This window comes from Stenella coeruleoalba, assembly GCF_951394435.1.
Source record: "Stenella coeruleoalba genome assembly, chromosome: 1".
Classification (NCBI taxonomy): Eukaryota; Metazoa; Chordata; class Mammalia; order Artiodactyla; family Delphinidae; genus Stenella; species Stenella coeruleoalba.
In genome coordinates this window covers 1,397,151-1,414,048 of record NC_137169.1, presented here as the reverse complement: position 1 = coordinate 1,414,048, position 16,898 = coordinate 1,397,151, and the positions used below count along the sequence as shown (strand labels likewise).

General features: G+C 53.2%; 1 protein-coding gene across 1 annotated transcript in view; it reads left to right on the top strand.

The window, feature by feature from the left end:
- Positions 1-5,929: 5,929 nt before the first annotated feature.
- MMEL1 (membrane metalloendopeptidase like 1) overlaps positions 5,930-16,898 on the top strand; it is a gene marked incomplete at its 5' end in the record, with an annotated part of 33,518 nt that continues 22,549 nt past the window's right edge. The window contains 2 exons of the mRNA XM_079941062.1: positions 5,930-6,022; positions 7,359-7,518. Coding sequence (XP_079797188.1) covers positions 5,930-6,022; positions 7,359-7,518 — 253 coding nt within the window. The remainder of the gene's footprint in view (positions 6,023-7,358; positions 7,519-16,898) is intronic.

The window sequence follows — 16,898 nt, the reverse complement described above, 5'->3', positions numbered from 1 at the left end:
CCAAAGGTTCACAGATGGTCACAGTCAAGTTAGCCGGGATGTCTGGGGACCACTCCAAGCTCCCGGCTCTCCGGGCAGCTTCAACAGAAGACAGGCCTACGGGACCTGCAGAGAGGGCCCATCCTCCCAGCTCCACGGGCCAAGTCTGCCCTGCCCCGAGTCGTCCCCGCCCACCTCCACCTGGGCAGGGGGTGGTTCTCACATCTGCAGGTACGCGTGAGGCCACTGTCCGAGCCTCCTGTTGTGGTGCCCAAGTGGACAAGGACTAGCAGACGCCGGACGGCCTCCAGAGCAGATGATCAGGTGGGTCTGACGCAAATCAGACTCCTCCCCCAGAGCAGATGCTGCACCTTGTTTTCTCAAAATCACATTTCAGCTCACCAAGAAAATGTTTATGATGTGGTATAGAGAGCATTACCTACTCTCAAGGCGATAAAGCTATAAATTAATTTTTTAAAATTCCCTGCAGGAGGGGCTTCCCTGGTGGCGCAGTGGTTGAGCGTCCGCCTGCTGATGCAGGGGACACGGGTTCGTGCCCCGGTCCGGGAGGATCCCACATGCCACGGAGCAGCTGGGCCCGTGAGCCGTGGCCGCTGAGCCTGCGTGTCCAGAGCCTGTGCTCCGCAACAGGAGACGCCACAGCAGTGAGAGGCCAGCGTACCGCAAAAAAAAAAAAAAAAATTCCCTGCAGGTGAAACACCTCTTGGATCCAACAGGAAATCAAATCTGGAATTGCAGAATATTGGAAAAAATAATTGTGACAAAAACAGTCCAGGGAAGCCCCTAAGGGATACAGTGTCCAGAGGGAAGTTCACACCCTGAGTATATAACTGACCAACGAATATGAAGCACATCTTCATCTTGAGAAGTTAAAAAAAGACAATAAAATAGAGAAAATCAGCAGGTAGGAATTAGTAACAATAGGAGCAGAAATTAATGACTTAGGAACAGAAGAATGGAAGAACTCAGAAATCCAAGATACAATTCTTCAAAAATCAAATAGATGAACCAGTAGCTAACTTAGTCTAGAAAGATGGAAAAAGCACAAAGACAAATTTTTTGTAAGTAATAAGGACAAAATAACAGGAAATTTAGAGAATCAGGCATTACTTTTCTCAATTTCTGCGCAAATAAATTTGAAGGGCTGGATGAAATGTATAGGTTCCTAGGAAAACATTATTTAACTAAACTAAGTCCAGAGTAGACGTAAACATTACGGGACAATTACCGTGGAGGGAAACAGAAGGTTGTTAGGGAGCTTTCCTCAGAGCAGCTCCAGTTCCAGATGGTGTCAGGGAAGATCTGCCAGCCTTTAAAGAACAGTCAACTCGTAATTGCTTTAAACTCCTTCATAGCCAAGAAAAAGAAGAAAAGCTTCCAAGTTCTTTTTCTTTCTATCGAAGTATAGTTGATTTACAATATTGTGTTAGTGTCTGGTGTACAGCAAAGTGACTCAGTTATACATATACATGTATATATCTGTATTCTTTTCTTTCGATTCTTTTCCATTATAGTTTATTACAAGATAGTGAATACAGTTCCCTTCCAAGTTCTTTTTTGAAGAAAGCATGATCTCAACCAAATGAAAGCCACAAGCCAATTTCGTTTAGATTTCCAGTTCAGAAACCCTAAATGAAATACCAACAAACCTGAATCCAACAGCACGTTAAAAGAATAACACACCACAAGCAACGTTCACGGGAATGCAAGGATGGTTCACAATTGGGAAAGGTGTTCATATAGTTTATCACAGGAATAGACCTAAGGAGAAAGTGAGTCCCGTGACCCTTCCTGGGTCTGTAGCGGGGGCACGGGTCACGCGTGGTAAGTCCACTCCTACATGTCATCTCCCTGTGCCATTGGGTTCCTTTCTCTATGGCACACAAGGGAGGTTCTGGCATCTCAGCTCCATTAGCTACAGACCACCATTAAGTCCAGATAGAGTCACTACCCGCAGCTGCCGTGAGCCGACACACAAATGCAGAATCTTTGTTAGGTGCACCCGTATGAATGGGGCCAACCCAGCCCAGTGCTGGGCTCCCTCCACTGTGGTCTGACACCCCTAGACCCAATCCCCACACATAATCCTCAGCTTTCTCAGTGTCAGTTAATTATACCTTGAAATTCTTTGGGTGGATATGCTATTTCCTTCTGGGAAAGATGTCGTACTTTCCCCCACCCTGAGCGTGCTGAGATTGGACCCTACTTATGGGTCTGGGGTCAACAGGGGGGTTGAGTAGAATGAGGATCCTCTTTCTAGGCACCTGATCCACGTGAGGTTCTCGCAGGGTTTATAGTGAAGAAGGGCTCGGGCTTCCCTGGTGGTGCAGTGGTTGAGAGTCCGCCTGCCGATGCGGGGGACACGGGTTCGTGCCCCGGCCCAGGAAGATCCCACATGCCGCGGAGCAATTGGGCCCGTGAGCCACAACTACTGAGCCTGCACATCTGGAGCCTGTGCTCAGCAACAAGAGAGGCCGCAACAGTGAGAGGCCCGCGCACCGCGATGAAGAGTGGCCCCTGCTCGCTGCAGCTAGAGAAAGCCCTCACACAGAAACGAAGACCCAACACAGCCAAAAATAAATAAATACAGTGAAGAAGGGCTCATCTCCTCAGACCCTGGAGGGGCTCAGAGGACCCTGTGTGTTCAAGGTTCTCAGCTTCATCTGAGCCCAACCACACATCCCATTCCTCGTTTCAGGGTCCCATTCCTTCCCAGTCAATGCCCGAACTTTCTCGTAAGAAACTTGGTGAGGCTGTGAAGGCACCAACACTGCTGGGATTGTGCTACTCACAGGATCAAATGCTGTGTTTGCCTTTCAGCCACATCAGCGCTGTGCTGCTGAGAAATGAGGGGCTCTTAGGGCTGTGGCTGGAGCTGAGTGCAGACCTGAGCTCGCGAGTGTCCAGGACACCAGGGACCTCGGCTGCTGTCATTCTGTCAGCAGTGGGGGCAGCCCTCAGCTCCCGAGGCCCAGATTCAGCTGTCACATCACAGCCGAGCTCGGTGGCAGCTCGGTCACTCCCGAAGCCACCATGTGCCACGAGTCACATCTCCCACGGCCTCAGGCCCAAGGACACAACTAGGCCAGTCCCCAAACCCATCTCCGGAGGCACCTGCTGGGGCCACTCCTAGTGCCAATTTATGTGTCATCAGGGTCCACTCAGGAGACAAAAACCACACCCAGTGATTCAAATAGCGAGAATTTAATATAAAGAACAGTTAGTTACGGGGGTAAAATAACTCTAGGGTCACGGAAGTAGCAGCCGAGCTCCAAAACAGGCAACCCGGCCCTCGGCACAGGGCCCTCCCGCCCCCAGGTGTTTCCCAACCACACTGTTGGGCCAGGCACTGCACATCTGTCTTCTCCTCTGACTCCGTGGCAAACCTTGTAGGGGAGGGGACCAGTGTTCCAGCTATTGGGGCTGGGTTGGGCACTCAGTGACGGAGCCCTGGGGCACAGTCAGACCGCCCTGGCCCCTTCCCTTCTGCCCAGGAGGCCCAAGGCCTGGCCTCAGGATGCAGCGAGCAGGGAGGGGGTGCGGGGGCTCCCAGAGGCCTGGCTCTCATCCCAGCTCTCCACCTGCCTCAAAACTATTTAACCTCTTCCGGCCTGGAGGTCTTCTCCAAGCGGGGCACCTCGTGCCTGCCTGCCGCGTGGATGGGCAGGGCCAGGAGAGGTCCGGTTCCCGTCGTGCTGAGGCCCAGAAACACGCCTGCTAGGGGATGCTGGGCTTCCTGCAGAGGACAGGACCTACCCCAGACCACCCAGCCCGAGAGCGTGGGGCAGGGAGGGACTGGACCCAGCAGTAAAGGGCAGGCGTCTACAGGGTCTGAGGGTAGCCCCAGGAACAGAGGCTACTCCCTGCCTGCCATGGTCCCAGCACTGATGAGGGAAGGGATGCCCACCACCTGCCATCATGGGGGGCTGCCTTCTTGGACCCCAGAGCTGACGCTGGGCCTCAGACCTCCACATCCCGCATCTGCTGCCTGAGAGACAGGGAGGGGTGGGCAGGGAGCCCGCACTGACCCCTGAGCTCATCTAGAAGAAAGGACCAAAATCCACCTGTTGGAGGTGTCCTGAGCAGCTGGGTCGCTGTCTGTCTAGGGACCTGGCTGGGGCTGGGAGTCTGTAGCTCCTTGGCCTGTGGACTCCCCTGCCCCGCTTCCCAGCTTCTCTTGGAAGGGAGCCAGCACTGCTAGGCTTGGCACCCCCAGAACCTGCCGGCCTCAGCGCACTGCCTGCTAGGAGGCCGGGCCAGGACCCCAGGCTCCTTGCTCCCTCAAAGTTTCTATCTTTCACTGATAGAGCTACAGACGGGGAGGACCCGGAACGGGGCAGTGTGGGTGGGAAAGCGCAGCTGAGCTCCTGAGACCAGCCAGCCTCTGCATCCACGCAGCCTCTGGCAGGGATGGGCGCCGCTCTGGCTGCACTGCAGGGAGCGTAGGTCCCCAGGGCCGTCACACTCTGGGAAGGAGTCTCTAGCTGGCAGGCTGGACCCTGACCCACCTCTGGCTCCCAGGAAGGGCAGTTGCAGCTTCTCAGTCCCCTGACCTTGACCTCATCCCCATTCAGGCCAGCAGCCCAGACAGCTTCCAGGCCAGGCTGCCAGCCCCTCGCTCTGGCTGGGTTCGGGGGAGTGGAGGGCTGCCAGGGCAGCCGGGGGCTGAGGAGAGCCTTGCCTGGGGGTCGGGGTGGGTTCTGGATCTGAGCCCCGGAAGTGCTGCCCTCCTCCCAGGGAGGGGCCAACCCAAGAGGCCACCTGAACGTGGACTGGAATATTCCAACAAGGCCCAGTGCGGGCCTTCTGGTGAGGGGTGGCATGAGCGGCTGTGTACCCCCACACCCCTGGCTCTGTGGCCTGGCCCCTGGCCTTGGACACCCTTACAGAGTCCCAGGGGCCTGGGAGGATCCCTCCGTCCGTGGGATTCTGAAACGGAGGCAGAACCATGCTGATGACCGACCTGGGCCCAAAGAAGGGACATCTGGGTCCTGACTGGGGCCCACTCCACGCAGAGCCCCCCAACCCGGCCTCCAGCCCTGGGCCAGGGGCACCCGCCTAACGCTCTGAAGCACTGGGGTGCCTCTGCGAAGCCCGGAGGGCCCCTCCTGTCCCCCAGCCGGGCCGCCTGCCTCCTAGGGGTTAGGGTCTGAGCCTCGAGGCCCCCCAGGGGCAGAGAGGCAGCCGAGCCCCACGCCAGCTGAATGTGGGTGTCTCTGGGTGCAGACCACCCCCGTCATGATGAGCAGGGACGCCTCTTCCCCTGACACCCCGGCAAGACCGCCAGAACCCACCAGCCTCACTGGAGATGGAAGGGAAAGGACCCCGCGGCCCGCGTGCTTCTCTGGTTCCAACCTCTCTCGGGCAAGGCGGGCAGGGTGAGGAGAGGGGTCTGGCCTTCCTTCCCAGGAGCCGTGCGGCCCCTTCGGACTCCGAAGGGAGGGAGGAAGGAGGGCCGGGAGGCAGGGTCCTCAGCCTCCGGGGGGCGCCGCTCAGCAGGGAGCCTCGTGCCCCTCCCCCCACACCAAGCCCGGATGGAACCTGGCAGCTGTGAGCAGGGGGCGGTCCAGGCCTCCAGAGAACCCATGACCGCATCACAAAGGAGGCCCCACCCCGGGAGCCCTGCCGACCCAGCCTTCCTTCCGAGACCTGCCCGTGGGTAGCGGCCTTTCTGAGAGACCCGCAGGTGAGCCGGGCCAGCTTTCCTGGGCGGTGCGGCGGGGGGAACACTCTCCAAGCACCGGCCCATTTCCCAGGCCGTGGGGCAGGCAGCCCAGCACCCCAGAAGTCAGCAGGACAGAGTGAAGTGGATTAACTGAGTGATGAGCGGACTCTAGTTCTGATCAGAGAAAGAAGACGCTAGTGACCCCAGAGTCACAAGTGCCAGGCGAGGCTCGGACCCGGGCATTCATTCATTCGACAGTCGTCGATGGGTGCCTCCAAGGTCGTGGGCACCCGTCTAGGTCCTGGGGACCAGGCAGAAGCAGCCCCCTGCCCCGGCACTGACGTTCCCAAGGGGGCGGTGGGCAACAGAAGTAGAAATAAGGGCCGTAGAGGCTGAGCCGTAGGCGAGGTGGTGAAGCAGGCCAGGTCTGGGGGCAGGTGGGCCCGGAGAAGGTCTAGCTGAGGTGACCTTGAGCATGGACTTCCGGGGGCGAGGGGCTCAGGTGGGGGTCCGGGGTGGGGAGTGCAGAGAGAGGTGATGGGGGCTGAGGGAGCTCCTGAGATCAGAGCGGGCCTGGCTTCTCCTCTCTGCTTGGGTCATGTGACAGGTGATGTCACAGGTTGAGAGACCCAACCCCCCCACCCCCCAGCAGGTGAGAACAGCTAACCCAGCCCTGGGCGATCTCCGGGCTGCGCGGGCGCGTGGGACAGGGTCTGTCCTCTGTCCTGGGGCGGGGCTGGGCTCCCACCGACCCCAACCCCGACGTCAGGAGCGTGAGCTTGTGTGAGGACTGAAGCTGGGCAGGGCAGCCAGCTCTCCCCCGGGGCCCGGGCGCACTCCTGGGTCAGGGCTCTGTGTACCAGCAAGAGCGGCGAGCACACACGGACGCCCAGGAGCACGCGCAGCCCTTGGTCCGCTGCCCCCACCTGACCGGAGCGCACACAGCAGCAGCACACCCTCTCCCGCACACAGCAGCAGCCCTGGGTGTCTTCCACCGCTGCTCACCGCCCGGCTGTCACCGCCTGGCTGGCTGGAGAAGGCGTCCCTTCTGTAGTGACGGGGTGGGGAGACGGCGGGAACTGCGCGCCAGCCAGGTGACTCCTGGAGCTGCCCTGCCGGGGCCCGTCGTGGCCTGCGTGGTCACCGCTGCGTAGGTTCCAGTCATTCTCGCCTCCCCCTTGCCCCTTGGGCTCCAGGCAGGAACAGTGGGCAGGGAGCCCAGTGGCCCAAGCCACCTCCCAGAGCGTGTCCCTGATGCTCCCAGGCCCACAGCTTCTCGGCACAAGAACCCCAGGCAGGCTCCGCTGCAGAAGCCCCTTGACAAGCCTGGGAGCTGGGCCTCTGGGTCCCGCGCGCCCACCGCAAGCTGTGAGCGGAGCCGCCCCGGACCAGCCCCGGCCAGAGAACAAGCTTGGAGGGGACTCCCTCCAGAAGGGACGGCCACCAGGGCCAGCAGGCCAGTCCTGCCCCACCCCCGGCACTCAGACGCTGGCCCGGGGAGAGAGAGAGGAAAGCCCTCAGGCACAGGCCGGCCGTGGCCTTGGGATGGAGAGAGGGGCTGAGCATCCGCCAGCCTCAGGCAGGGCCTCGGGAGCTCCACGCCCGTCCTGCGGGCCCTGGCGCCCCAGGCTGGGTGGACGCCGCCCCAGGCCTCGGTCCTGGAGCTTCTCAGCTGTGCGCTTTCCCCGTCTAGAGACTTGCAAGGAGGAAGCCCGAGAGCCCGGTGGGGATGGTGGAGATCGCAGGCTGCGCAGGGCAGAAGCGCCGAGGCTTCCTGGAGGGAGGGCTGCTACTGCTGCTGCTGGTGACGGGTGCCCTGGCCGCCCTGGGCCTCCTCTACGCCGACAGAAGAGGTGAGTGAGGGCGCCCCTCCCCTCGGGCCCGCCACCGACACCCTGCTCACCGCCTCTTCCCCACGCGGCCTCGGCAACGTCTGCGTGCCCGCCCACCTGGATAAGCCAGCCATTGAGCGGGCAGGTGGGGTCTGCTGGGGCACCAGGGGCTGCCGGGCTGTGCTGCAGCCTGGAGAGAAGGGGCACTGACCTGCGGGGGCCGGGGCCCTTCCAGAAGGCTCCGCCCAGGCGCTGGCTGGCACAAGGCTGGTTCTGCTGGCTCTGGGCTGGCGGGGCCCTGCGGGACTCCCGAGATGCGGCAGAGCGGTTCCCCACGCCACATCTGCGCGGCCCCCTCCCCTCCCCTGCCGCACAGGGCGCTGCAGTTCCCGGCCTGCCCAGCAGCAGGAGCCCGCGCTCCAGCGCTGGGGACCCGCGGCACAGCATCCCTCCAGCCAGCGGGGCTCGCCTGCCGCCTCCCGGGCAGCCATCCTGCAGAGAACCTGCTGGGGTCCTCCTCGCGGCCTCCTGAAGGCCTGGGTCCCCGGGACCTCGAGGCTTCCCAGGCCCTGCTTTTTGCACAGTGATGGGTGGGGGCCAGGCCGGGGTCCTAGGGAGATGGGAATGCCAGGGCCACCCTGCAGGAACACCCCCACTCACAGTCCCTCCCCAAGGCCAACGTGGAGGAGCCTGGACTGTTCCCCCCTTGCGTCGGGAAGCACTGCGGGGGCGGGGGGAGGTGCTCGCCTGCCTGCACCTGGGCGCCAGGTGGCCTGGGTCATATCCCAGAGGCACCTTACTCCCAGCAGGCACAGCCTCGGGCACAGCTGGGAGATGCAGTTGGTTCCTCCTGCAGGCGGGTGGGTGGACGGGTGGGCTCAGGACTCAGGAGGATCTGCAGGAGAAGCCCTCCCCACGGCCCCAACAGTAGGGCAGCACAGGCGTTGTTACTAGAATATTCCCTCGCTGGCCAGAGCCACCTGCGCTGCGGTGGGACCATCCATCCGTCACTGGGCAAGGCTGTTTCTGAGAACCAGGCGCGGGTGCTGCCTACAGATGTGGTGGGCGGCCCCTGCCCAGGGCTGCTCCCACCTGACCAGGTGCCTGGCCGGACCCTGCCAGCCGCTGCCGTCTCTGGCCCCTCGGGGTCTCCTGGCAGGGTCGATGGACACTGCATCTCCATGGTCACGGGATGTGGGGAGGGATCGCTCACTGCTCGGAGAGCCCTGGAGAGCCCAGACCCCAGGGAACCTCTGTTCGGGACTACTGGGCTGCAAACACCTGGTTGAGAGGCTCCCAGGGGACAGGGCTGACCCCACCCCCACCCCACCCCACCCCACCCCAGTCCTCATCTAGGTGGTACCAGCCTGACAGCAGGGACCCTCCCTGCCCAGCCTGCCTCCTCCTCATGGTCCCCTAAATACAAGTGGGGTCTCTGCCAGGGCCCCTCAGGCAGGACTCTGTGCCCCTACCCCCCCGAAATGACCCAAGCCGATCTCAGCCTCAGGTCCTGATGGAGCCCGTGGAAGAGTTTAAATGCTGCATTATTATTTATTTCTAAAGACTTTCTCATCCACTATGGTTTTGTGGGGTTTTTCCATTGATTTATGAGTTATTTAGAAATCTCTCTTTTTAAAATTTCCAGATGCTTGGAGACTTTTTCTTAGTTCCCTTTTCAAATTGGTTTCTAATTTAATTGCATATTGTCGGCAGCCCTGGTTTATGTGATGTCGGTTCTTTGGTCTTTGCTGAGGCCTGCTTTAGGGCTAACGCACGGTCAGCTTTATAAATAATCCACGTGTGCACGTGCAGTGCACAAAGTGGAGACACGGACAGAGGCTTAGATGCCTCCATTAGGTCAATCAGATCGTCTGTATGTTTGTTTTTTTCCATTTTCTTGACCTTTCAATTATTGAAAGATGTGTGTGGCTAAAACCTTGGCCTAGAGAACTATCAGTCTTCTTTGTAGTGATGCCAAGTATTAATTTGTGTATTTCAAGGTTAAACTACGGGAATTTCCTGGCTGTCCAGTGGTTAGGACTCCGTGCTCTCACTGCCGAGGACGCCGCCAAAAAAAAAAAAAAAAAGCCACATTATTATGTGGATGCAAATTTAGAATCAGTGTATCTTCACTCCGTATGATTACGTAGCGCCCCTTTCTACCTTAACTGTGCCTTTTGCCTTAATATGTTTTGTTTTGACTTCTGTTTTGTCTGATATGAACTAGCATTTGTTCTCTATTTTCTCCATCCTTTCTCTTTGAGGCTTTGTCTCTTTGGCTCTAGGTGTGTCTTTTGGAACCGTGTGCAGCTGGATTTTGTCCCCATCTTGTACCTGGAGGATTTAGTCTAGTGCATTCACACAGAAATGTACGATTTTTTTCTGTTGTGTCCTTCTGTGTTTCTGATGCCTCTTCTTTCTCTTTCCTTACCTTCTTTTGGACTGATCTGTTATTTTTCACTCTGTTTTCCTGCAACTATCTTGAAAGTTTTATATTTCTAATCCTTTTAATGGTTACCTTAGTTTTTTGTTTTAATATTTATTTCAAAAGTTATAGATAAACCTTTTTCAGAAAATTGAGTGTTTTTTGAATAAAACTTTGAGTGGGAGATACAATCCTACACCCACAATCCTGCCTCCTGGAATTCTGCTTCTCAGAAAAAACCATATTCATTGTCTAGTGCAGAGGTCTGCAAACTATGGCCTGTGGGCCAAATCTGGCCCACTGCCTGTTTTTGTAAATAAAGCTTTATTGGAACACAGCTGTGCCTACTCACTTATGTATTGTCCGTGGATGTTTTCAGGCTACAAGCGCTAAGTTGAATAGGTGAGACAGAGTCTGTATATGGCTCACAAAGGCTAAAACATATATTGTCTGGCCTTTTACAGAAAAATATTGCCAACCCCTGGACTGGAGTGTCTAAGCCTCATCTTTGGACCCTTCTCTCTTTATCGTCAGTGTTAGATCACAGGGAGGCATCGTAAGGTTGTGGTTAACACCCAGGCTCCTGAATCTGACAGCCTGGGTGGGCTGCCAGCCCCCCGGATCCCAGCTGTGTGACCTTGGAAGGTTTTCTTCACACCTCTGTGCCTCAGTTTCCTTATCTGTAAAATGGAACACAACATAGAGGCTTACTGGAGGGTTCAATGATTTAATACATCAATAACACTTAGAAAAATGTCTGTCATGCCATTTATGATCAGATTTAATAATAAAATATTAGATTTGTCATTGATTCCCTATCCATATTGTTATTGACATCCCGAATGGGCGGCAGATTTAGTTCCTTAAGCCACCCAGGCTTCCACTGTCCTGGTATAGGTACATCATTGCTTTTGGATAAATCCATATGCGTCATTACAATAGTTCTCCTGAGCATTTTTCACAGCTGAGCCATGAAGAATAGTTGGATTACATTTACTTCCCTTGTTATTATTTTGTTTTCTTATCATTAATAGCTATCTTGTTTAAGGAGTTTCATTTCTCTCTCTCTCTCTCTCTCTCTCTCTCTCTCTCTCAGACTCTATATACATATCTGTGGGATGGTTTGATATTATCCCACAGTATTTGGGTGCCCTGTTCAGATTTTGTTCATTCTTTTGCTCTTTGTGATACAGTTTGAAGAGTTTGACCCTAATTAGTCTTCAGTTCCGCTGGTTCTTTCCTCAGCTGTATCCAGTGTGCTGGTCAGCCGGTCAGAGGAATTCTTCATCTCTAATAACATGCTTTTTCTTTCTGATATTTCCATTTCCCTCTTTTTTATAGTTTCCATCTCTTGTTGAAATGTCTTGTCTGTTCATGCATGTTATCCACCTTTTCCATTGGATGGAAACGTATTACCATATTAACCATAGTTATCGTGCAGTCCTTCTCTGATAATGCCAGTATCTGAGCTATCTCTGAGTCTAGTTCTATTGATTACTTTATCTCATGGCAATGGATTGTTTTTCCTTGCCTGTGTGTGTGTGTGTGTGTGTGTGTGTGTGTGTGTGTGTGTGTGTGTGAGATACATTTTTACTGAAGGCTAAACACCCAGCGAAAGAGCAGAGGCTGAGGTAAACAGCATTTGCACCAGAGCCAAGCACAGTTGTTCTGTCTGTTAGTGTGAGAGATGGAATCCATCCAGTCAGGAGTCAGCTGATTCAGGGTTTTGTTTTCACTTTTGTCACCCTCGGTGCCCCACACACTTCACCTTTCTCTGGCTGTGAGCAATGATTACCTGTTCTTAGAGAAATGGGTCTGGGGGGGCCCGAGGTTCCCCATTGTTCCTGCTCCAGCCTCAGCTCTCAGCAGTCCCTGGATGTGTGCAGCACAGAGGGTTCCCCATGCCTCTGCCCCTCCACAGATGGTGGGCTGCCCTTGCTTTTTAGTGCTTGCCTCATGCTGGGGTGGGGGATCTCTGGTGTCCTGGCCCCGTCTCCGTCTCGGAGTGGGGGCGTCTCAGTACCCCTGCCCCGATCCCCATGTCCATCAAACTTTGCCTCATGCCTGAGTCCCCTGCCCCTCTCCTAGTGGCAGCAGACCTCAGCTTGATGTCAGTCTAGGATCCTGGGCCCACAGGGGTGTCCTGTGCCGCTCCCATGAGCAGAGGATTTTTATCTCTGACTCTCCTCTGGGCCAGTAGGTTTTCACCTGGTCCATGGGAGTGAGAGGTTTACTGCGCTCCCCTCAGTGGTTTAAAGCTCTTGCTTCCCACAAGAGGAGGGTCCCACAAGAGGAGGGTCCCACAGGAGGAGGGTCCCACAGGAGGAGGGTCCCACAAGAGGAGGGTCGTACAAGAGGAGGGTCCCACAGGACGAGGGTCCCACAGGAGGAGGGTCCCACAAGAGGAGACGCCTCATGCTGGCACCCCAGCAGAAGCAGATAACCTCCTGCATGCCTGTGCCACTGAGGGGGACTCTCTGGTCTTCTGAGACCTGCCCCAGTTCTTCTCATTGACACCTGGTAAGGATCCATGGAAATAACTGGTGAATGAGTGCAAAATCCCCCTGTGTTGGGGCTTCCCTGGTGGCGCAGTGGTTGAGAGTCCGCCTGCCGGTGCAGGGGACACGGGTTCGTGCCCCGGTCTGGGAGGATCCCACATACCGCGGAGCGGCTGGGCCTGTGAGCCATGGCCGCTGAGCCTGCGCGTCCGGAGCCTGTGCTCCGCAACGGGAGAGGCCACAACAGTGAGGGGCCCGCGTACCGCCAAAAAAAAAAAAAAAAAAAATCCCCGTGTTGAGGCTCCAGCTGTTCCACACTGACAGGCTAACTCGCACTTGGCCTGCAAGAATTCATTAAAAGGTTAGCTGATTCTTCTTACCCACTTGTGTGGTGACTGCCTCTTAGTCCTAGGTCCTGTCAGAGTTCTCAGTTCTGCTTGGTGGGACGTGTCACTCTGTTTTCCTGGTCACCCTTTTACCTCAGGTCCTAGATGAGCTCCAGAAAAGCTGTGATTTCTGTAGACTGTCTGGATTTTTCCTGTTGTTAGAAAGGGAATGATACTCTAGTTGGCTTTTGATGTTGTAAGTGGAGAGCAGAAGTAATATACCTTAAATTTTATATGCGTATGTAACTTAAGGTATTCAGCTAGTCAATATCTTCATATTTCTTCCAAACAATACAAGGATTTAGAACAGTTTAACTCGTCCTCCACCCTGATCACATGTTATTGTGGGTAAGTCCGTGGTTTCTATCTTATTTTTTATTTACTGCACATAGGCAACATTCTCTAATAGACTCAATTTAATTTCGATTTTCCCAGGTCCTTATCAGTTTCTTTTTTTTTTTTTTTTTTTTTAATTTACTTTTGGTTGCGTTGGGTCTTTGTTGTTGGGTCTTCGTTGCTGTGTGCGGGCTTTCTCTAGCTGCGGCGAGCGGGGAATTCTCTTCGTTGTGGTGCGTGGACTTCTCATCGCAGTGGCTTCTCTTGTTTCAGAGCTCGGGCTCTAGACGCACAGGCTTCAGTAGTTGTGGCACATGGGCTCAGTAGTTGTGGCTCATGGACTCTAGAGCGCAGGCTGAGTAGTTGTGGCGCATGTGCTTAGTTTTTCCACGGCGTGTGGGATCTTCCCGGACAAGGGGTCAAACCCATGTCCCCTGCATTGGCAGGAGGATTCTTAACCACTGCGCCACCAGGGAAGCCCCTTATCAGTTTCTTTGCGCATCATTCTTCCTACTTCTCAGGTAGCCCTTATGAAATCATTTACCTTCTTTCTGAAGTACATGCTTTTGGAGACTCCTACACAAAGTGTGTCCGTGGACCAGTGGCGTTGGCCTCACCTGAGAGCTTGTTAGAAATTCAGAAACTCGGGGCCCATCTCAGGCCTACTGGATTAGGATCTGCATTTAATCCCCAGGTAACTCAACTGCACTAAAGTTTGGGAAACACTGATTAGGACACAGCATTTGTTGATCTTGCTTGATAATCAGAGTAACCTGGGGCAATTGTTAAAAATCCAGACCTTGGACCCTGTCTCCATCTGCTTGGGCCACTGTAACAAAATACCATAAGTCAGGGTGACTTAAGCAACAGAAATCTATTTTCCTCTAGTTCTGGAGCCCAGAAGTCCAACATCAGGGTATCAGCCAGTTCAGTTCCTGGTGAGGACTCTCTTCTTGACTTACAGACAGCCACCTTCTCACTGTGTCCTCATGTGGTGGACAGAGCAAGTTCTGGTGTCTCTTCCTCTTCTTATAAGACACCAGCCCTACTGGATCAGGGCCCCACCCTTATGACCTTATTTAACCTTCTTCACCTCCTCACAGGTGCCAATGCCAAATGCAATCACATTAGGGGTTAGGACTTCAACATAGGAGTGGTGGGTGGCGGGGAGAAGATACAAAAGTTGAGTCCATAACAGGACTCAACCTAGGCAGAACCAGGAAATCTTACAGGGTAAGACCCCCGATTCTGTACTGTAACCAGCATGTGAGGCCTTTCTTGTGATCAGGCAGACTTGGGGAGCACAGCTTCAAAATACTCTTTCAACTGTAAACCTTCATTTTTGTTTACTTGAAAATGACTTTATTTGGTAGTCATCCTTCAGTGATAGTTTAACTGGTTACACAAATCTGGGCTTAGTTACGTTCTCAATATCTTAAAGATTTAGTTTCACTGTCTCTGACTTCCGTTGCTGCTGTTCAGCAATCTGGTTCAGTCTAATTGGCCTTCTTGCCAGATGAACTTTTCCCCTCTGAGCTGTCTTCTCCCTGACTGTGCATTTTTACCGTGAGGTGTCTAACTATGAAGCTCTTTTTATTTATTCTGCTTTACATCTGTTGTGATTCTTGAATCCGAGCACTAATGACATTTATTAATTTTGGAAACTTGTAGCCACTGTCTTTTTAATATTGTGTCTCCCACATTATCTTTATTTTCTCCTAAAATTATGATTACATATGCACTTAATTTTTCTCACTCTATCTTCCATATCTTTTAGAGAAAAGTTTCCATCTCTTTGATTTTGCCCCACATTCTGGGTAAATTCTTTAGAACTACATTCAAATTCACTAAATCTCTCTTCAGCTCTGTTGTATCTGCCACTTAACCCATCCATTTTGGATTTTTTCTAAAAAAAAAATTATTTTCAACAATTTCATGTTTTTTATTTCTAGAGTTTCCAAGTGATTCTTTTACAAATTGATTTTTTCAATTTTTTCTTTGCCCTCATTTTTAATTTTTATTTCTTTCAATGATTCAAACATACGTGAGTTATTTCTGCATCAGCTAGCCACTGCTGCCTAACAAATCACCCCAATACTCAGGGGCTTAAAACAACACTTATTTATCATGACACACATCCATCAGTAGGCTGCAGGGCTCAGCTGATGTAGGTCAGCCTCAGCTGGGGCAGCTGTTCCATGAATTTCATCCTCCTACAAGGACTAGCAAGCATGTCACTCTCCAAACAGAAGCTCATGGGGACAAGTGGAAACACACTTAGGGCCTAGGCTCAGAGCTGGAGTACATTATTACCAAAGCCATAGGGGCAAACCCACAGTGAAGAGAGGGAGGAAATATTCTCTGCCCCTTCAGGGGAAGCAACTACAATGGCATGTGCAAAGGCACAGATACAGAGACGTTGAGGTTTGGGGCCTGTGATGCCAGCTTCCACATGTTATGGGTCAGATAATCCCCAAATATGAATCCTTGGGGTTCTAGTCCTGCTGTTTGCTGTTTCTCACTCATAGAATCTGGTCTTTTCATAAACCTCAGTCCATGTTCAAATTGGCTTTATCTGCGAGAAGCCTTTGTTACTTGGGCTAAGTTTCCCTCCAGACAATGTGTGTGTTTGTTTCCATCAGGCACCTGGGAATGCTACCAGCCTAAATTTAATTTCTCAGCTTGTGGTTTCCTTGACCACAGGGTCATGTAAGCTCACACCCCACACCTGCATGACAACCAGCCTGTGATGATACATTCTCCAGGAAGGACGGTTATTTTCCACCCAATAAAGTTCTTTGTATCCCTCTTTTGTTAGGTAGGGAGAGACAGAGACAGAGACAGGAACAGGAGAGAGACAGAAAGAGGAAACAAATTATTCACTTCAAGGCCAACCTTTAGAAGAACAGATCTTTCAAAGGAAATGTCAGGTTGTTGGTTTTTTTTAATGTAGAGTGTCTATGTGAAAATAATTGGCATATTACAGAAGTTATTCAAGCAAATATAAAAAAAAGAACAAGAGTAGACACATGTCAACTGGGCACAAGGAAGTCTACTCCCTTCTGGAATCATGAAGGGGGGAAATATCCCTGTTTGGGTTCTGTTTGCTGTGTGTCCTGTTGATCCTATTTTAGCATTAGAGGAAGACTTCATTTCTATTCAGCTTTTGTGTCAAAGGCATTGCTGTTTGCCTCTTCTCTTGCTCAGAAGGCTAGTGACTGGCCGTGGGTGCATCACCCCACATGCCTGTCAGTTTTCTCATCAGAAAAATGGAGGTGGTGACCCTCACAAATGAGGTGGTGTAAGTTAAAGGCAAAGTACACAAACATGGTGATCTCATCTCATTCAATTTTGGAAATGTTTTCTCAAGAGCCCACTGCATCCTCTTGAGCTGTAGCATCAGATGAACTTACCCCAGGAACTTCCCCCAACCAGAAGGTTATGGCAGCCCACGCTGGAAATGCAGTGGAGGAAATGGGAGGGGGACATAAACATGGAGAAGGCATGAACTTACCTCCCCAGTGTTGGGTGTTTGTTCTGGTTTCGTCTGACTAGACTGGAAGCAGATCAATCAGATGCACTGTTTGGGTTCCCACAATGCTTCATTCACCCTGTTTACCCTGCACTCCCCTTTCTGGTCCTGGTCATTATTCCTTCCCACCAACCTGGACTCCCAACTGGTTACCTGCTCTTTCTATGGGAAGACTTTCTTTAGTTATTTGTTGTAGTGAGTGTTGTGTAATGGAGACAAATTCT